General features: G+C 32.2%; 1 protein-coding gene across 4 annotated transcripts in view; it reads left to right on the top strand.

The window, feature by feature from the left end:
- CADM2 (cell adhesion molecule 2) overlaps nt 1-19,276 on the top strand; it is a 1,071,168-nt gene that overhangs the window by 733,663 nt on the left and 318,229 nt on the right. For 2 of the 4 annotated variants that reach the window (XM_021071360.1, XM_021071358.1), the window contains exon 2: nt 5,689-5,715. The exons of the other annotated variants lie outside the window; for them this stretch is intronic. In XM_021071360.1, coding sequence (XP_020927019.1) covers nt 5,689-5,715 — 27 coding nt within the window. The remainder of the gene's footprint in view (nt 1-5,688; nt 5,716-19,276) is intronic. 4 annotated transcript variants of the gene reach the window in all.

The raw sequence follows: 19,276 nt of genomic DNA, 5'->3' as shown, positions 1-19,276 counted from the left end.
CTAAGATGTTATTTTAAGTAAATCTTAAGTGATTAGTGAGAGAAAGTGTTTAACTTTGTACTGTATAGTTGGAGGGAAAAAAAGGGGACATACTGGTGATTATCTAGCCCTGAAATGCAATAATTTTTTCCATATCTTGAAAAGACTGCAATAATGTGGTAAGTATCTGATAAATTAAATGTAGTAATATATCTTTTAAATTCAGTGTGATTTACTCCTTTATAAAAAGGAATAACACTCACCTGATATTAATTAGTACCACATTGCTATACTATATATAATGATTGAATTTTGATATAGTGGATTTTAAAATATGTACATTCAGCATTGTGTTTTGGTTGTAGTTTTGCTACCAAAGAGCTTTGTGATCTAGAAAAAGTCACTTCTCCTCTCTGTTCCCAGCTTTGTAGTACGCTGAATCTCTCAGTCTTTATTCCGTTTCTTGTAGGAAGTATGGCAATGTATTATCTTTTATTTTTATAATTTCCGCACATGTCTGTAAGAGTAACTTTTTCATGTTTAAAAAAGTTTTCTTGCGCAGTATCTACTAATGGCAATAAGTTTTTTGATTTTTTTTTTTTTGTCTTCTTTCACTGTAGATAAATTTGGGGCAAGGGAACTTCCAATATATCTAAATATGAAGCTGTAGATGTCAGGAACGTCTGTCTCCTTGGAAAGTCTAAGTACTTACTAAGTTTATTGCTTCCTTATTAAGAAACAACATTCCTTTATCTATAAATTTATTTATGGAAGGAAAAAAAACACTATGCTAAGATATCAAGTATCTCCAAAAAATGTCTACATAATCTTAAAATTAAAAAGTCCGTAATGCTTTAGCATTAGCTCTCTGTGAATACATTCCAGTAATGTCTTTACTATTTACTGAATGTTTCATTGCTAAGTAGCTTTTCAGCAAACACTCCAAAGACAACCATAAATCCAATATGTTCTATATTATCCATACATTCCAAATCTTAACAAAACCTATCATCATTTTGTTATGACACTAATCTTAAAATTTGAAGCAGAAATTGAAAGAGCAGGGAAAATGTGTCTAGGTCATATAAATTTCGAAATAGGTAAAATTTATCTAATCTACTGTAAGAATGCCCACATGACCTATTTATAGTCCATGTACTTCATTTTGAAAAAATACTATTTTAGATTAACCAATTCTGTGTGGAATTATTAGTGATACTTTTTATATAGATGATAGACTAATTCAGTGAACTAATTAACTAATTGGTAACATGATCAATTAATTCTATTTTTACTTTTCGATCATTTGTATTGGAGTTTTTAGAGATAAGCATTATTTCTATAATGTCTAATATTCACTATTCAACATTTGTGTGTAAATAGCTCTGATATTTCTGTTACATGATTTTTCTTAAAAAATTATATGCACAAAATTTCACATTATTAATATTATAATTATTAGCAGTTACAAGTTTAATGTTATAACTAATCACCTCTGGAAAAATTGTGAGAACAACTATAATATTATAGTAACAACTTGCTGCTTTTATTATAAAGGTGAAGAAATGTTAATGTTACATCTGAAACTTTTCTCTGGTCAAAGTACCTTCTTTTTTTCATTTAAACTATGAACTGCTAAAATTGTATTTTTAAGATAATTTTCAGTCACTTTTGGGTAGTGTGCAATGTGCACTTTACAATTGACTTATAATTGGACTGTGCTGACAATGGAAAATCTTACAAGTATTGAACATGACATTTATGACAGTATTGCTGTCATCTTGGCTTCTTTTATTGAATATGCAGAGAATTATAATTGGGCTAACAAGCCTGGTAGCCTGGCCTCTTTCCAATTATATTAACCAGCCTAGTCTAGTATTAGCTGCCTGAACACACACAGGAACAGGCATAGAGCTTTTGTTTTCCTTTCTATTTTGTTTTGGTATCTACCCAATAATCTAAGAATAAAATCATCTGCTTTCACGTAATATTTGAGAAATTACAATACTTCATCTTTATCCCAATGAGAAATGTAAAGATTTGCCTTCTCTATTTTTATTTCACCAATTTATTAATAAAAAAGATGAATCTTAACAAAAGATTTGTTGTATCTATTAACAATTTTTATACTATTATATCAAAAATTCATAAAGGCTTTTGGCAAATTTTCTTTGAATTTGTGCTAAAAATGTAAAGTGATCAATTTGAATTTGAAGTAAAATTTCTCTTTGTATAAACAATTCAACATACCGATAATTGAAATATTTTCTCTGAAAATGAATCAAATAGTATTTTTGCATAATCTGAAAATAAGTATTTCAGCTTTGTGTAATTTTTTTTTTTTAATCTTTTTGTCTTTTCTAGGGCCATTCCCGTGGCATGTGGAAGTTCCCAGGCTAGGGATCTAATCAGAGATGTAGCCACCGGCCTACGCCAGAGCCACAGCAATGAGGGATCCGAGTCCCATCTGTGACCTACACCACAGCTCACGGCAACGCCGGATCATTAACACACTGAGCAAGGCCAGGGATCGAACCTGCAACCTCATGGTTCCTAGTCAGATTTGTTAACCACTGCACCATGACAGGAACTCCTGTGTAATCTTAAAAACAACACAAACGATAAAAATAATTCCTGATGGTTAGAATTCTGAAATCTACTAAAATTCTACCAAGGAATTAGAAACTGAATTTTTAATTGAAAAACAAATAGTAAGTAAGAAAATTAAATGAAACAGTGTGTGGTTCAAAAGATCCAAGGAGAAAGTGGTGTAGCAGTTATTTGGAATATTAGATTCTCTGCTTTTGTTTTTGTTTTTATCTTTTTGCTGGTTTTCTCTTATTTTGAAACATTTAATAGACTTGCATTTTTCCCCTTAACTTTCTCAACACTTCCATCAACCATAATTTGTATTCACCTTTGTCAGTGGTTTTTTTGGGTGGGAATATGAAAAAGAAACAAACAAATAAAGAAAAGCAGCTGGTAATCTGTCCTAAATAAACAAAACACCAGTACAGTACGTAAGGGATATGACACAGGATGTGTATTGCAGTACTGTCACTAGCACTAAAGAAAAAAATTAAAAACAACCTGATTGTCTATCAATAGGGAAATAGTACCATACTTCATATACATGATAGAAAAATATATAATTATAAAAATTAGTAATTTATAAACCATGTATTAACTTGGAAAATAAGGGGAAAGCAGACTGCCAAGAAATGTGTATAGAATGATCCTATTTTTGAAACAAAATACACAACATATTTATGTTATTGGTTTTTATAAGAATAACAAAATTCATTTTATAACATTAGCAAACTGTTAACATTGATTATTTTAGTAGCAGCCTTTGGAAAAGGATGAGAATTTCTTTTCTTATCTATCTCACTTCTTATTTGTTGTCATTTATCAATTTTGTACTAAAAATAAAAAATAGAACTATTTATTTTCATTAAGTAGCAAATTTTCTGGTTAAAAACAATTTTAAAGTTTACATTTGAATAGTAAATATTTTAGAAACTCTAATGGACCACAAATTTTGGTGTGAATTGTTATATTACAGTGACAATATCACCAGAAACAGCTAATAGTTTAAGATTGGTTCCTTGCTTTTTTAAAGTTAGCTTAAATTTTGGCAGTTCCCATTTTGGCTCAGCGAAATGAATCTGACTAGCATTCATGAAGATGCAGGTTCAGTCTCAGCCTCACTCAGTGGGTTATGGAATGGTGTTTTGTGACCTGTGGTGTAGGTCGCAGATGCACCTCAGATCTGGCGTTGGAGTAGGCCAACGGCTACAGCTCCCATTTGACCCCTAGCCTAGGAACCTCCATATGCCATGGGTGCAGCCATACAAAGACAAAAATAAATAAATACTAAAATTTTTTGTGCCTAAAAAGACATTTATTTATTTATCTATTTATTTTGTCTTTTTAGGGATGCACCCACTGCACATGGAGGGTTCCTGAGCTAGGGGTCCAATTGGATCTGTAGCTGCTGTGCTATGCAATAGCCATAGCAATGCCAGATCTGACTAGTGTCTGCGACCTACATCACAGCTCATGGCAACATCGGCTCCTTAACCCACTGAGCGAGGCAGGGATCCAACCTGCATCCTCATGGATGCTCGTCAGATTCGTTTCCATTGAGCCATGATGGAAACTCCAAAAAAATAAATTTTATATTAATAATAATATTGTGAACATTCTTCCTTTCCAGCCTCTTCCTCTCAAGCTTCTGTCTTAAAGCTGTGGAATAAATAGAGTTTGAGTGGGTTTATGTAAGAGCTTAATCAAGGTTTCCTAAAATAATTTTTCTTTTATTTAATAAGTTTTTATTTGGAAAAAATTATTTTAAAAATGACTTGTACATGTTTATGAGCTAGCGAAAGATAAATATAATAGTATGAGAGTGTTTGTGATTGTGTATAAAAATAAAATTCTCTGTGAGTAGTCTGGTATGTATCTAAATTTGAAATTTTTCTTTAGTTCTAAATAACTTGAAAGAATAAAGTGTAAACTAAGAGTTTCTGTGTGAAGTTCATAAGTACTCAATCTAAAATCTATTAAACTTTGCTGAAGTTGAATATGCCAAACCAGAGACCGCATATTTCCCAGTTAGGGGATGGATAGCTTCATCTTTAACATTGTTTAGAGAATGAAAAAGCACTCTTTCCTCTGTCAATCTTCCTTTTTAAATAGTCTTTAAATCAAAATAGAACACATTACTTCAAAATGTTTAGAGGTATCTAATTATGCATTTTGTCTAGACATCCTCCTTTGAGTAAAGAACTCTCCTCTTAGGACTGTTCTAATTTCCTCATTAGGTTTACTTCTGCCCCAGATAGCATTACCACTAGATATAAATAAATTTCTACTTCTTAATGAAAATAATGCCATTTAAAGTAATGGAGTTTCCTAGTTTCATAGCTATGTGATCAACTAAGTACAAAATAGCTGAAGTTTAAAGAATCAGGTCACTTGGATTTGGCTTTGTAGACCTGATATTGACAATTTAGTTGATGACTCAGTGCCTTAAATCCCACTGGTATAGGGTAGTATCTTAGAGCACAGATTTTAGAGGCAGACACCTAGGGTCAAAACCCAAATTTACCTCTTTCCAGCTGTCCCATCATCAGTAATAACCTGACTTTTCTAAGTTCGAGTTTTCACATGTATGAAGCAGTGATAACAAAACTCACGTTTTGAGGTCATTAGGTGGAAGATGTATGGAAAGTACTCAAACTCTATCTCTAGCATTTAAGTAAGCATTCAATAAATGTAACTTGCCCTTGTGAGTTATCCAAATGTTGTGGATTATATTTTATTTGTTAAATAATATGAAATATATACAGCATTTTTAATTGAATTGTTAACTAAAGTTCAGAGTTAGAATGTAAGAAAAGAAAGATACATAGTTCTTAAAAAGAATTTTGGGCCTTAGGGTGTTTGGAATTTGCCTTGTATGGCCTCTATTTATTTTACTCTCTCTTACTCAGTATCTTTAATCATTTACTAACAAAATATAACCAGTTGTCATTTTCTTTGTTATAAGTCCTATTCATCTAAACTGTGTCAATCATGTAATCATAAATGTATCATTTTAGACTTTAATAGTAATACCATATCTTTTTTTTCTTATTAGAGACTCTGTCTAATAATCTAATATGTTTGTTCTCTTCTTCTTGTGCAATCTTTCCTTGGTACCAGCTGCTGCTTCAAAGAATAAAGTTAAAGGTGAGCTACTATCCATTCTGCATGATTCACCGTGATTGTTTTCTACTGTCTTCTGTTCTTTTAAGTGATAGAGTCAGTTCCTGGTAATGATACCAGTTCAGTCTAGAGGTATTAGTTGTAAATTCCTACCAATACAGATATACATATTATTTTAATTATTCAGTTTCTGATATATGTCTGCATTTGCATGATTGTGACTTTGCTTATTTTCTTGTTTTATTTCCCACTTTATTCCAAGTCAAATAAGGTATTTTTATGCCTAACATTTTGCCTGTTGACTTAGCTTCCTTGATAAAATTGTGAACCGGAAAAAATTCAGCATGAAATAAAGCTGTTGGAAGGTCTTAAAATTGAACATACCTTCATAGAATTATATGAAAAGAAAATTTTATCCTTTAAAAATTGAATATTATAAACTCCAGTCTTCTATTTATGCCTTTTCTTCCATTACCTAGTTGATTTGCTAGAATCTAAAAATATATTTTCATGAGAGAAGAACTGGTTGTTTAATGCCAGAATATCTCCATGAAAGATAAAGACTTTTGGCTTCATATGTCAAAGTTTTTATGGTTTTAAAAGAATTAAAGTACACACACACACACACACACACATATGCACATATATATTATACTGTGTCATGGGCTTATAGTTTATATGTTTTGATTTCATATTCTCTAGAACAATTACATATCATTTAAATGTTTTTTTCTTATATGGCAAATATATTTTTTTCCTCTTTTACTTATTTTTATACAGCAAAACTATAATAATCTCATTGGTTATACATCTGTTAGCTTTAGTTTCCTCATCAACAGAGCATGAGAAACAATAAATGCTTCAAAAGTTGTTGTGAGAATTAAGTAAAATATATAAAACAATTAGCAAACTTTCTATTGCTACTACTACTAGCATTTTAAACAGTGCTAGATTCCTTTTGCTTTTCACAACCTGCCTCCTCTTTGTGGAGAATTTGAGTCTTCATCATTCTGTACTGCCCTGCCTAATGTATTCCTCTGCATGCTGCTCAGGAGGAATGACCAGTGGTTTTGTTTCTTTCTCCACTTCTCATATTCAGATCTACCACACGGCCACCCTTCTCTATTATCCCCCTCCCTCAAGCCCTCCACCACTTTCTACTTTTACAGCTTATTTTAACACTATCCATAGATTTATCTTTGGAGTGTTAACTGCTCTCTGTTTATAAGGCTGAGCATTTAGTGTGCAGCTACTATTTTCCTAGCAATGTATTTGTTTGGTACACTAAAAATATAGAAGAAATGGAAAAATTCTATTTACCCTCTGTTGAATCCTCCACACCTAGCCTAGTCTCTTTATCAGTAAATGTACTAGAAGAATTAGCCAATTCTTAGCACAGAAATTTTCTGTGTACAGAAGAAATACACTCACAAAACAACTAAGAAATTGCCTGCTAATGAGCACAAGGTTATGAAATATATTTACATAAAAAGGTTAGACATTCTGTTTTAGGAATGAAGAATTAATAACAATGTACAGTAATAAATGTTAATTGTGGGATATGGAACTTGAATGTAAAGGGAATTCTCAAGGGGTAAGTATTGAGATTGGAGCCCTTGGTCTCAGAGAATGCTTTATGTGGGAGGTGGAGTTTGAACTGATTCTTGAAGGATGGGTAGGATACATAGAGGAAAAGGAGTACATAGAAACAGGAGTTTGAAAGTATAAGTAAAGGTAGAGAAGCAGGAATTGGTATTGTTCATTTCGTATAATGAGAACCCTTTTTAAAAGAAGACCTGTGTTTTTATGAGAGTAGAGGAAAATAAATTTGATGATGGAATGGTCATGAGTCGTTACTGCATTTGATTACATAAAACCTCTTGTAATAGTCATATGTGTTCACTTTATAATTCTTAAAAACAATGCACAATAATTCATATTATAATATACAGGTTACAAAGTATTAGTAGGAAACCAATTCACCACTGAGGGATTATAGTCATAAATTATATTTTGGACATCTATCAAGCCATATCAGGACTCACACTGGCTAGAATTTACAGTGCAAACATATTTATGTGCCTGATTTAGGGTGTCCCACGTTGCCATCCCTATTGTTCCACACCTATTCATTTTATTTGAATCTCTTTTTTCCACTTGTTTACAAGCCTGCAAGGGCACTTTAGGACATGGCTTACCCTATGCCTGTTTTTTTGTTTGTTTGTTTTTAATCTGCAAGGTGTTATAAAGTCAAGAAATGACACTTTATAAAATGAACTGTGCCTCAAGTAAAAACTGAAATTTTATTTCTAATGGTTGAGACAGATGTGTATTATGTAGATAACAGAGAGGATATTCAGTGCTTTTATTGTCCAATTTCTATGTCAAGGCAAGTGGTCTTCAAACAGGAAAAAAAATAAATGTGAGTAAGAGGAAAATAAAACCCAAGATAAAGTAAGTGTAGATTGCTTAAAACCACTGCATTTCACCTGTCCCAAAGTGCATGCCAGGAAATCCATGGAAGTTTTGAAAAAGATTAAAGTGAAGTTATTTATCTTTATGGAATCCTACAAATGTGAGGAGCTTCTGGAATATTGGAGAGAGAAATTTCCCCTGATATTTTTTAAGGAGAAAGGATTATATTCAAGAAACCATAGACTGGTAAATTGGACATTACCTTCCCAATGAAATTATTAAACTCTTAAGCCAACAATTTGTGGGTGGTTAGATGAAAAGAATTCACTATGAGTCAGTTAACAGTTATTAATAATGGCATAGAAAATTACCCTTATTTTCTCCCCCTCTTTTTTTTTTAATGTTGTTATTAAGTAGGTATCTGATGCCAATAGCATAAACATAATATACCTGAATTTCATCAAATCCTGTAGCAAATCTTTCCTTATCTATCTATGCAGAAACTATAATTCTGAAAATCACCAACTATTTTTTAGTGGTCAGAAATCAGTGGTGGTTTTCCAATCCTCATATTACCCATTATTATCAGCTGAATATACTGTTTCTTTTGATTTTCCATTTCCCTTGATTTCAGGGTCTCTGCACAGACTTCATTTTCTTTTAAACTCTTTTGTGCCTCTTTCTCTCTCTTTTTTGTTTTGTTTTGCTTTTTGGGTGAACCCACACCACAGCATATGGAAGTTCCCAGGCTAGGGGTCAAATCAGAGCTACAGCTGCCAGCCTGTACCATGCCACAACAAGGCAAAATCTGAGCCACGTCTGTGACCTGCACCACAGCTCATGGCAATGCTGGATCTTTAACCCACTGAGTGAGGCCAGGGATTGAACCCACATTCTCAGGGATCCTAGTCAGGTTTGTTACCGCTGAGCCACAATGGGACCTCCTCTCTCCTTTTCTTTTTTAGGGCTGCATCCAAAGCATATGGAGATTCTCAGGCTAGGGGTCTTATTGGAGCTGTTGCTGCCAGCCTACACCAGAGCCACAGCAATGCCAGATCCTTAACCCACTGAGCGAGGTCAAGGATTGAACCTGCAACCTCATAGTTCCTAGTCAGATTTGTTTCTGCTGCAACATGCCAAGAACTCCCTCATCTCTCCTTTTCTACCTTGTTCTCAGAGTATAAATTTCATTCAGGTTATATCTTTGATTCCTAAAGAAATCGCTTCTTGGAATGTTGGTTCATCTCTCCACATCCTTTTTGAGAGATGAGCTTCACTTCCTACAAAAAAAAAAAATTTACCTGATTTTGTCCCCACAGCCAACCTCCCCCTCCAGTGTTCACTGTTAAGAGAAAGAAAAATGATTCAAATTCCTCCCTTGAAACTTTAAAACTGAGAAGGGACACAGGAGAGAGGGGAAACTGAAAGGAGAAAGACGGAAGAAAGATGGGGAATCAGTTTTGTTATACTTGGTGGTCATGAATTTTGCACTTAGACTAATTAAGAAGATGAATGAAGTCTGAGGGGGAAAAAGAAAGAAGATTGAAGAAGGACTGCACAAAGAGGGAGAGATCAAGAGACTGCTTTCATGGTGCTTAAGTCCCTTGTTCTAACAGAAGTTTCTATTTTATTCTTGCCCTTTGGTTTTCTGACACAGCTCTCTTTTAATTAAGCTTTCTATATATGTTTCACTTGCTTGCAGTCAAAAGAGAACTAGTTAATATAATTGTTTTATTTATTTATTTATGTATTTATTTGGTCTTTTGTCTATTTAGGGCTGTACCCCTGCATATGGATGTCCCCAGACTAGGGGTCGAATCCAAGCTGTAGCTGCTGGCCTACACCACAGCCACAGCAATGTGGGATCCAAGCTGCATCTGCGACCTACACCACATCTCCTGGCAACCCAGGATCCTTAACCCACTGAACAAGGCCAGGGATCAAACCCACGTCCTCAGGGATACTAGTTGGGTTTGTTAACCACTGAGCCATGTTGGGAACTCCAAATGTTTTATTTTTTCTGAGTTGATTTCAGTTACTACTTTTCTAGACTTGATATTGCTACTAAGCTCCTATCTGATATTCCTTTCAACTTGCTGAACATTCCTGCTTAAATATTAAAAACCGAAATTCTTATTTTTCTTTTCAAATCTGAACCCTCAGAGTTTGTCTTCTCATGAACAAATATTTGCCTGCTTTCCCAGTTTAAAAGTTGAAGCATCTTTAACTCTTCCACATTAATGGCACCCATAGTAAATCAACTATCAAACTGTCCTAATTTTATGGAGATAAAGTATTGTTCTATATCCTTATTTTACTATGGAAATAGAAGAATTTGCATGGATACATCTTCTTCATATCACTCATTCCTTAGATCTTGCTTGGAGTAGTTTCTAACCTGTCTCTCCTGATTTAATTCCCAACATTCTACTATCTATCCTACCTTCATATAACACAGTGAATTCATACAAAAGCACTCTACCATCTATCCTACATTCATATATTAATGAGATGATCAACATTTTCCCACTTAGAAGTAGGGAAAAAGTATCTTAGGGCATTCCTAAAATTTCTTTGTATAAAATTATCTTATTTCACTCTATTACAAACTTGTAGACTAAGTATATCGTAATGATTAATGTTCCAAAATCATACACAATTTCTAAATAGTTTTAATGCAATAAATATAATTTTTAGGAGTTTCTGTCATGGCTTAGTGGAAATGAATCTGACTAGCATCGATGAGGACACAGTGTTCAATCTGATTTTTAGGCTTTATTTTTGATTCAAGCTTTGGCAACTGTGGTACAGATGACAGTTTATGCCATTTCTCAAGTGTCAGCTTTTAGCTATTACTTTCAATTGTATAATCCTTATTTGGTGCTCAAATAAAAATTAACATAATTATTCTGATATTGTATGAGAACTAAAAAATAATGCAGGACACTTAGCATTTAAATTGAGATATATATAGTTTAGAGAAGGATTAGTATTTCAATATACTGTATTTCCATAAGTCATATATAATATTATTAAATAAATTAAATGGCAAACTTTTGCATTTGGAAAGGATGAGCGTTGAGATCCTGCTATAAAACACAGGGAACTATATCTAATCATTTGTGATGGAACATGATAGAGGATAATGTGAAAAAAAATGTATGTAAAGTGTATAACTTCGTCACTTTGCTCTACTGCAGAAATTGACAGACACTGCAAATCAAATATAATAAATTTTTTTAAATAAAAAAATAATTTATTCAGGTGTGAATATAAAAAAGTCAGCTATTCAACCAAAACATGATATTTAATATCCCAGGTTTCCCATGATATTACACCTTTTAAGGGTGAATTGAAAGGCACATAAAAGGTTTAAATTGAGGCATTGCTTGTAACTATTCTGAATTTTTTTCTTAAATGGGACACCTATATTTCAATTTATAATATATAATATACACTATTTTATAAGAAGTTTTATTTTATAGTCAGACAGTTGTAGGTCAAATCCTGTTTTTTTTAGCATACTTGATTTGAGCACCTGAACAATTAAGTTCACTCAACATTCAGTTGTTGTGACATTTATATAAGATAATTTGTAAAAAGATATCAATGTTGGGAATGGCACATAGTAAATTATAAATTTTACCTCTTTTTATTGTTATTAGCATCATTACTATTTTTATATAATGCCTAAGAAAATAAAACAAAAAATTATATAGTTAAGAACAAGTCTCAAAACTAAAACTTTTTCTGAATATCAACTATATTTCATCTTCAAGTGGCAATGATATAGTTATATTTATTATAACATTAAAATAAACACATACTATTTAAAGTGAATGATCTACTAGGTATATGTATTTTTTATTTATTTATACTTAGATATCAAAAGCCAAAGTTTATAAGTGATATCATTAAAGAATTTCAACTCACTGTCAAAAGAAAGGGAAAAATTACAAACATTATGTCATAGAGAGATTTTTATAATACTTAAAATGTAAAAATTGCTTGCTTTTATTATCAGTGAAGTAATTGAAGAATAAAATTATATGACTTTTTTGAAAAACATCATAATTACTTTTCTTAAAGCTATATTTAGATTTTAATTTAAAAACATGTAAGAAATTACTCAAACTCTTGTATAACACACATAAAATCTTCATCAAAAATAATTTAGGAAACAATTATTGAACCTTATGTTTATCCCACACAAGACTGATCTAAGGAAATATGTTGGGAATTTAGAAATATATAAGGGGATTTAAACGTATATTACATTTCTATAATATATTCACTAAGGGCTCCAGATGAAGGCCCTGAGATTGTACCTTTCAGAAGGCTGTTTTCTTAATTCACCTGGTAGTTCATTTCACTTCTCTAGGAAAATTGCCAAAGGTGTTATTATATATGATAGTTTTTAAAGCAATAATGTTTTTTAAAGATATAATTTATTACTGTAACATTTTCCTAATTTTTAAAAAAGTAGATAGCAATAATTATAATACTTAATATTTCTTGAATGTTTATTATGTGCCAGGTATTACACTAAACATTTTATATGTGTTTCCAAAGTTACTCCTCATAAAACTCTTGGAAATAGTTACTATTACTATCCTAATATTTTAAAATGAGGAAAATGAAGCAAAGAGTTAAGAAATGTGTTTAAGTTCACAAGATGAGTAAGTGGCAGGGCAACAATTCCAAATCTCAGATACTAACTCCTGAGTTCAAGCTTTTAATCCATTAAGACCTCTAAAGTGACCAGGTTAATCAGTATTTCAGTTCACCTAATGTCATTCATTTATTTAAATGCATTTAGGGGACTTCCCATCCTGGCTCAGAAGTAAGGAACCCAACTAGTATCCATGAGGATGCAGGTTTGATCCCTGGCTTCACTCAATGGGTTAAAGATCTGGTATTTTTGTGAACTGTGGTGTAGGTCATAGATGCAGCTGCAGTGTAGAACAACAGCTGCAGCTCTGATTCGATCCCTAGGCTGGGAACTTCCATATTCCATGGGTGCAGTCCTAAAAAGACAAAAAAATGTATAAATGCATTTACGTAGGTCCCATCCACCTAGGTAGGACTGGGGCTGGGAATGGAAGTAAAGTAGAATGGTGTTGAGTTGTTATCAGGAACAAATAAATTTGATGTCTTATTAGATATATTGAAGGAGAAATTATTCTCTCAAAGACTTGTCCTTCATTCTTTTTTTTTTTTAATTATTTTTCTTTTGGGTCTCTTGTTCATTCACCTTATGTTAACCTCACTTATTCCTTCTTGGGAAAGCGAGGAGACAATTAGTTTTTCCATAAGTAATGTTCTAGAAAAGCTGTAAGTGTAACTAATATAAAATCTTGAACTCGAAGAGAGTAACAGGGTTAAAAAATGCATTCATGAAAATTTTATTTAAGATGATTCTGTGAGTCAAAATAGAGATAACTTTACTTGTTTTTAAGCTGCAGCTTCATTTGACCTTGTTTCTGGTTTTTACGTCTCACTACATAGAGAGTTTTGCCTGTATTTGCTTTGTGGAGTATCTCAGTCCTTACTATTGTGTAAGTATCCCTTTTCCTGTTGCATAGTACAAACTAGTGTGGGTCAGGATCAAAAGACCACTCCAGGTATTTTATCTGCAAATCTAAAAGAATATTATTTTTCATTTGATTTAATGAAGCTTCATTTTCTCCTCCTTTCTTCTTGAAATGCAAATATGGGCTTGAGCTTTCCTGTGGACATGTGGATAAACATAACTCATTTGCCACCAAAACAGGGTTTAGCTTTGTAGAACAATTAGAAATTAGTTTAAGCATTGCTACTTTGTTTACATTGTCATTTCTATCCCATAAATTAATCATTGCAATACTTTTTATTCTGTCTAAATACACCTCATCCAAAAGGCAGGATCTTCTGGGATTCAGTTCATTCAGCTGGTTCATGTCATTCTATTATGTTAATAAAATTGGTATTTGCTTATTCTACAGCTGCTGTGTGGGAGTTTAGCGAGTCTGTAATTAAAATCCCAAGGTTTGTAGCTCTTACAGGTTTCAAAACAGAAAAAGTCTATAATAAGGAGAAAAACATTGATCTATGTGTAACAGGCATTTAGGGCATTTTCCAAGTAAGTGCTATAAAGCCAACAGTTAAATAACATTAAAAATAAATTCAGCCATATATTTCAAACCAGACAGAGTGATGGCTATATGTTTTTACTGGAAACAAAACTCTCTGACTTGACAGCATAATATATTTATTAGGAACAAATTATAAAGACTTTGGAGGTTATCAGGATACCTGGGTTTTAGTATCTCCTCTACTATTCATTTGCTCTTCATATCAGTAGAGATAAAAATATTAGTACCTCCTATGTCATAACTTTGTAATGGTCAAAATAATATATGAAAGAACTTTTAAAACAAGCAACTAATATCTAGATGTATATAGTTATCAATTAAAGAAGGTACAATCACAGATCTAGAAGTTGATATTTAGTGATGAATAGAATGTGGCCCTTGTTCTGAGCCCATAAGCATGACCCATGTGCATGGAAAAACATTCCAATAATGATATCCTTTTTATGCTTTTTCCTACTGAACATCTTTTGAAAGAGAGTAAACCAAGTATGTTCCTTAATATGATAAAAATTTATCGAATGCCTATACTCTGCTAAGATATGATACTTACTTTATACTTCATGAAGCTTTCACTTTATACTTCATGAAGATTTATACTTCATGAAGCTTTCACTCATTCATTCATTCATTTGTTCCATCATCCAACATTGCCAGGGATGGCTGAAATATATCAATGGAAAAAAAAAATCTGGTAAGTTACACACTGTAGTGTGTTACAATGTGGTAGGTATTATGTAGAATATACAAAACAGAAGAATGAGACAGGAATAGAGAAAGGATACAGTTCAAATTCTGAACAGGAAGATCAGAAAAAGGGGACATTTGAGGAGAGAATTGATGTTGGGGAACTAAGCCATGTGGATATCTGGGAAAAGCATTCCAAAAAGAATCAGCAAGAGCAATGCCTTAAGCCAATAAGATATTCAGCTTATTCAAGAACATTCAATGGCCCTGTTATTCAACAGCCCCATGTGGCTAGAAAAGTATGATCTTAGGAGATTAAATAAGAGAGGTCAGAGAAGGAATGAGTACCCAAGTCATAAGGATTTTTGTTTTGCACCAAGTGAAATGGAAAGCCGCTGGAAAGTATGAGCAGAAGAGAAACATGTGCTAGTGTAATTTTAACAAGATCAATTTGAATCCTTTGGTGAAAACAGACTATTATGATTGTCCTTGGAAAGTTTTTCCAAGAAATCAAGGAATGGATGATGGTAACAGGACTAGAGTCATAGCAATGGAGGTAATGAGAAGTGGTCTTTTCAGGTTATAACTAGTAGAATTTGCTGGATGAAAGTGGGGCATGATTTAAAACATGGAAGTATTGGCTGATTTTATATTTTATTTGTTTATTTTTGTTTTTGCCTAAAAAGCTGGAAGAACACAGTTACATTTATAAGATGGAGAAAACTATGGGAGAAATATGGTAAAATAATGGGAACTCAGTTTCAAATATGTGAAGTTAGAGAGGCCTCTAAGCATTTAAGTGAAGACAACAAATAGACATTGGTTATACAAATATGAAATGCAGGAGAAAGTTCTAAACTGTAGATAAAAGATCTGGAAATTGTTATCTACAGAAAGTGCCTAAAGCCATAAGATTGGATGAACTCATCTAAGACATGAGTGTAGTTAGAGTAGAAAACAAAATCCTTAGGACTGAATTCTTAGGTATTCAACCCTTGAGGAGATCACTCAGATAATAAGATACATGTGAAGGAGTCAGAGAAGAAGAAAAATAAATAAATGATAAAATGTTTCCCAAAAGGCAGCAGTGTTTAAGTGTTCTTGATCTGTGAGAACTGGGAATTTACTCTTGTATTTAGCAGTGTGGAATCAATGGGAACCTTTGTAATTGCCATTTCGTATAAAATATAAGCTTAATCAAGTATTCACCTGAAATAGTGCAAATTTGCTACTATGAAACAATGGTACTGTGGTGTAATGATATCTGATTCCAGGGACATTTACCTTAGTTAAAGAATGCTATGGGGGAAACTTCTTGGAGGAAGGGATGATCAGGAAATAACAGAAAAGCTAGTCAGAACTAAGTATGCAAAGAAGGGAGGGAAGAACTTCCTAAGTCAAAGAATGGCAACAGGAGACTAAAAGAAATCCAATTATACTTCCTGTGAAGGAATCAATGGGATTCAGGGTCATAGTGCAAATGGATAGCAAATCCAAAATATCTTTATTAAAACCAGTGTCTAAGAGCCTACTCACTACATTGTCTTCTAGGAGTTTTACAGTTTCAGATCTTACTTCCAAGAATTTAATCTGTTTTGAGTTGATTTTTTTGTGTGTGCATAGTGTAAGATAGTGGTTAAGTTTCATCTTTTTGCATGTGGCTGTCCAGTGTTCTCAATACCATTTATTAAAGAGACTGTCCTTTGCTCATTGTATATTCTTGGGTACTTTGTCAAAAATTAATTGATTTCATATACATGAGCTTATTTTTGGGATCTTCATTCTGTTCCATTCCTCTATGTATCTGTTTTTTATGTCTTTACCATGCTTCTTTGATTATTTTAGCTTTGTGATATAGTTTGAAATAGGACACATGGATGTTTCCAGGTTTGTCCTTCTTTCTCAAGATTTATTTGGCTAGTCAAGGTCTTACATGGTTCTATACAAATTTTAGGTTTGCTTGTTCTATTTCTGAGAAAAATGCTATTAGAACTTTGAGAGGAATTGCATTGAAGCTGTACATTGCTTTAGGTATATGAACATTTTAACAATATTAATTCTTCCAATCCATGAACAGAGACTATCTTTCCATTTATTTGTATTTTCAATTTCTTTCATCAATGTCTTATAATTTTCAGTGTACAGATCTTTCATCTACTTGGAAATATTCTTTTTAATATAATTAAAAATTAAATTATTTTTTTAATTTATCTTTCTGATAGTTTGTTGATATATAGAAGCTGAACTGATTTTTATATAATGATTTCATATACTGCAAATATATGAAATTGTTCTCATGGTCTTTTGGTGGAGTTTTCACACAGTGCCTTGAAGTTTCTCTTACGGAGTTTTGGGGTTTGCTTGTTTCTATTCTAAGAATAGTAGAAAGTCTTTTAGGGGTATTCAAGGGGGATGGGGTAGAGAAGGTAAGATATTCTTGTGTTTATACTTTGAAAGGGATTGCTGGATGTTCATGAAGAACAAATGAAAAGAGATTACTGTAGATGACAAGAGATAAGTTGAATTGTCTGGAAAATTGCAAGAATGTGAGGAGAAATATTGGCCTAAATTATTTAGTGATAACATCAGGGAAAAAATGGACAGATCTGAGAGAATAGAACATCTTTTCAAGAATATCGTAGAAATACCTATCAGGAAAAAAACCCAAAACTGAATCATGAATATTTTTAAAGTGTTTTAAAATACTTTATTATTCTTCATTTCTCTTGTCATCAGCACTGCAAACCTAAAGGCAGAAGATTAGAATGGCCATCCTGATCTTGTTGTCAATCCACAGAAAATATGTTTATGTTGTACTATGGAAGAGAAATGAAAGTGAAGGAAAATTGTAAATTTTATTACTGTAAAAATATTATATAATATCTTTGTTCCTAAAATAATTCTTATATACATTATTATTATAATTTAAATAATCAAAAATATTCATGTCTAAATAATTCAGAGAGGAGAAAACATTAAAAAAACCTGTCAAGAATAAAATGCTAAAAGTCATAAAAACCTGCACATCATAATTGTATACTCTAGGGTTTTTTTTAATACAGCAAATTTAAAGTTCTTAATATATTTGATTCTTGTCTATAATTAAACATTAGCTTACCTAGGTAACATCAAAAGCAGTAATAATGTGTGTGTCATAAGCTACTTTAACTAACTTAGATGTTTTTCCATCCTGGTCAAAAAAAAAAAAAAAAAGCCACCTACTGACAGTGCAGAATTCCATTATTTTTTTGCATGTAATCTATTTTCTCCAAGATGGGATAATCCTCTGATGGACATTGGGTTCAGTTAATAAACGTACTGTCTAGATAAAAGGCAGAGATACTGTTTGGCTTGAACAATTACCAAATAGTTCATAAAGTAATTATCTTCCATCTCAGTCAAAAGTTATCTGAGGGAAAATGGTCAAATCTCTTGGCTGCTTAAGCAGAGTGTGGGAATCCCAGTAGTGTATTTACAATGGCATGCGAAATAGTTCGTGATAGCATATTCAAATAGAAACAGAGCAATAGGGAGGAAATATCTGTGTATATCAGGATACAGCTTCCCCTAAAAATACGGATAGATATTTTTATGTAATCTGATATTTTACTGATTGAAAACTGGAAATTTGCTTATATGCAATAAAAAGTTACTCTTCATGCATGAAATAGTTTCTTGTTTATAAAAGTGGGGTATAAATGTAGATTTAGCTAAAGATAGATAAATTTTAAAACTCCTTATAAATATTTTGAGAAGTATTAACAAAAGCTTTGGGATTTTGCAAATCTTACTTAATACTTCTGGCATGGCCATGAGGTCACTTCAGCATTATAATTTGACTCTACTTATTAGAGCAAAATATGTGTTTAATAAATATTTCTTCTGTAGCTATTTCAATCATTAGAATTTACTCACCTCTTCTCTTTTATTTATTTTTTTCTTTTACTAAAGCAAACAAGTTGGGAGAAGCCAGGTTTTAAAAAGTCCCAGTCATTTTTTTTGGAGAATCCTTAAAATGAAACAAAGGAAAACACATATACTTGCAGGCAAGTAAGAGATATACTGAAATAAAACATTTCTTCTAAATTGCAGTTTTTCTGTTTCATGTAGCAATTAGAAATGCATTTAATGACATATTAATTCATTCACATTTAATTATCCATCTATTCATTTCCAAAATATTTCTTGAATTTATGTATAAGTCACTAGTCAAATATAGTGTTATTTTATTTTACATTTTAAAATCAAATCTAAAGTCTTAAAAAACATATCAGTCCCAGTGATTCAAAATAAACTATATTTAGCTTTGAAAATGAATATATATTTAGGACCTAATTTTAAAAGACTACATA

The sequence above is a fragment of the Sus scrofa genome, chromosome 13 (assembly GCF_000003025.6).
Source record: "Sus scrofa isolate TJ Tabasco breed Duroc chromosome 13, Sscrofa11.1, whole genome shotgun sequence".
In the NCBI taxonomy this organism is placed as follows: domain Eukaryota; kingdom Metazoa; phylum Chordata; class Mammalia; order Artiodactyla; family Suidae; genus Sus; species Sus scrofa.
This window is presented reverse-complemented; position numbering and strand designations above follow the sequence as displayed.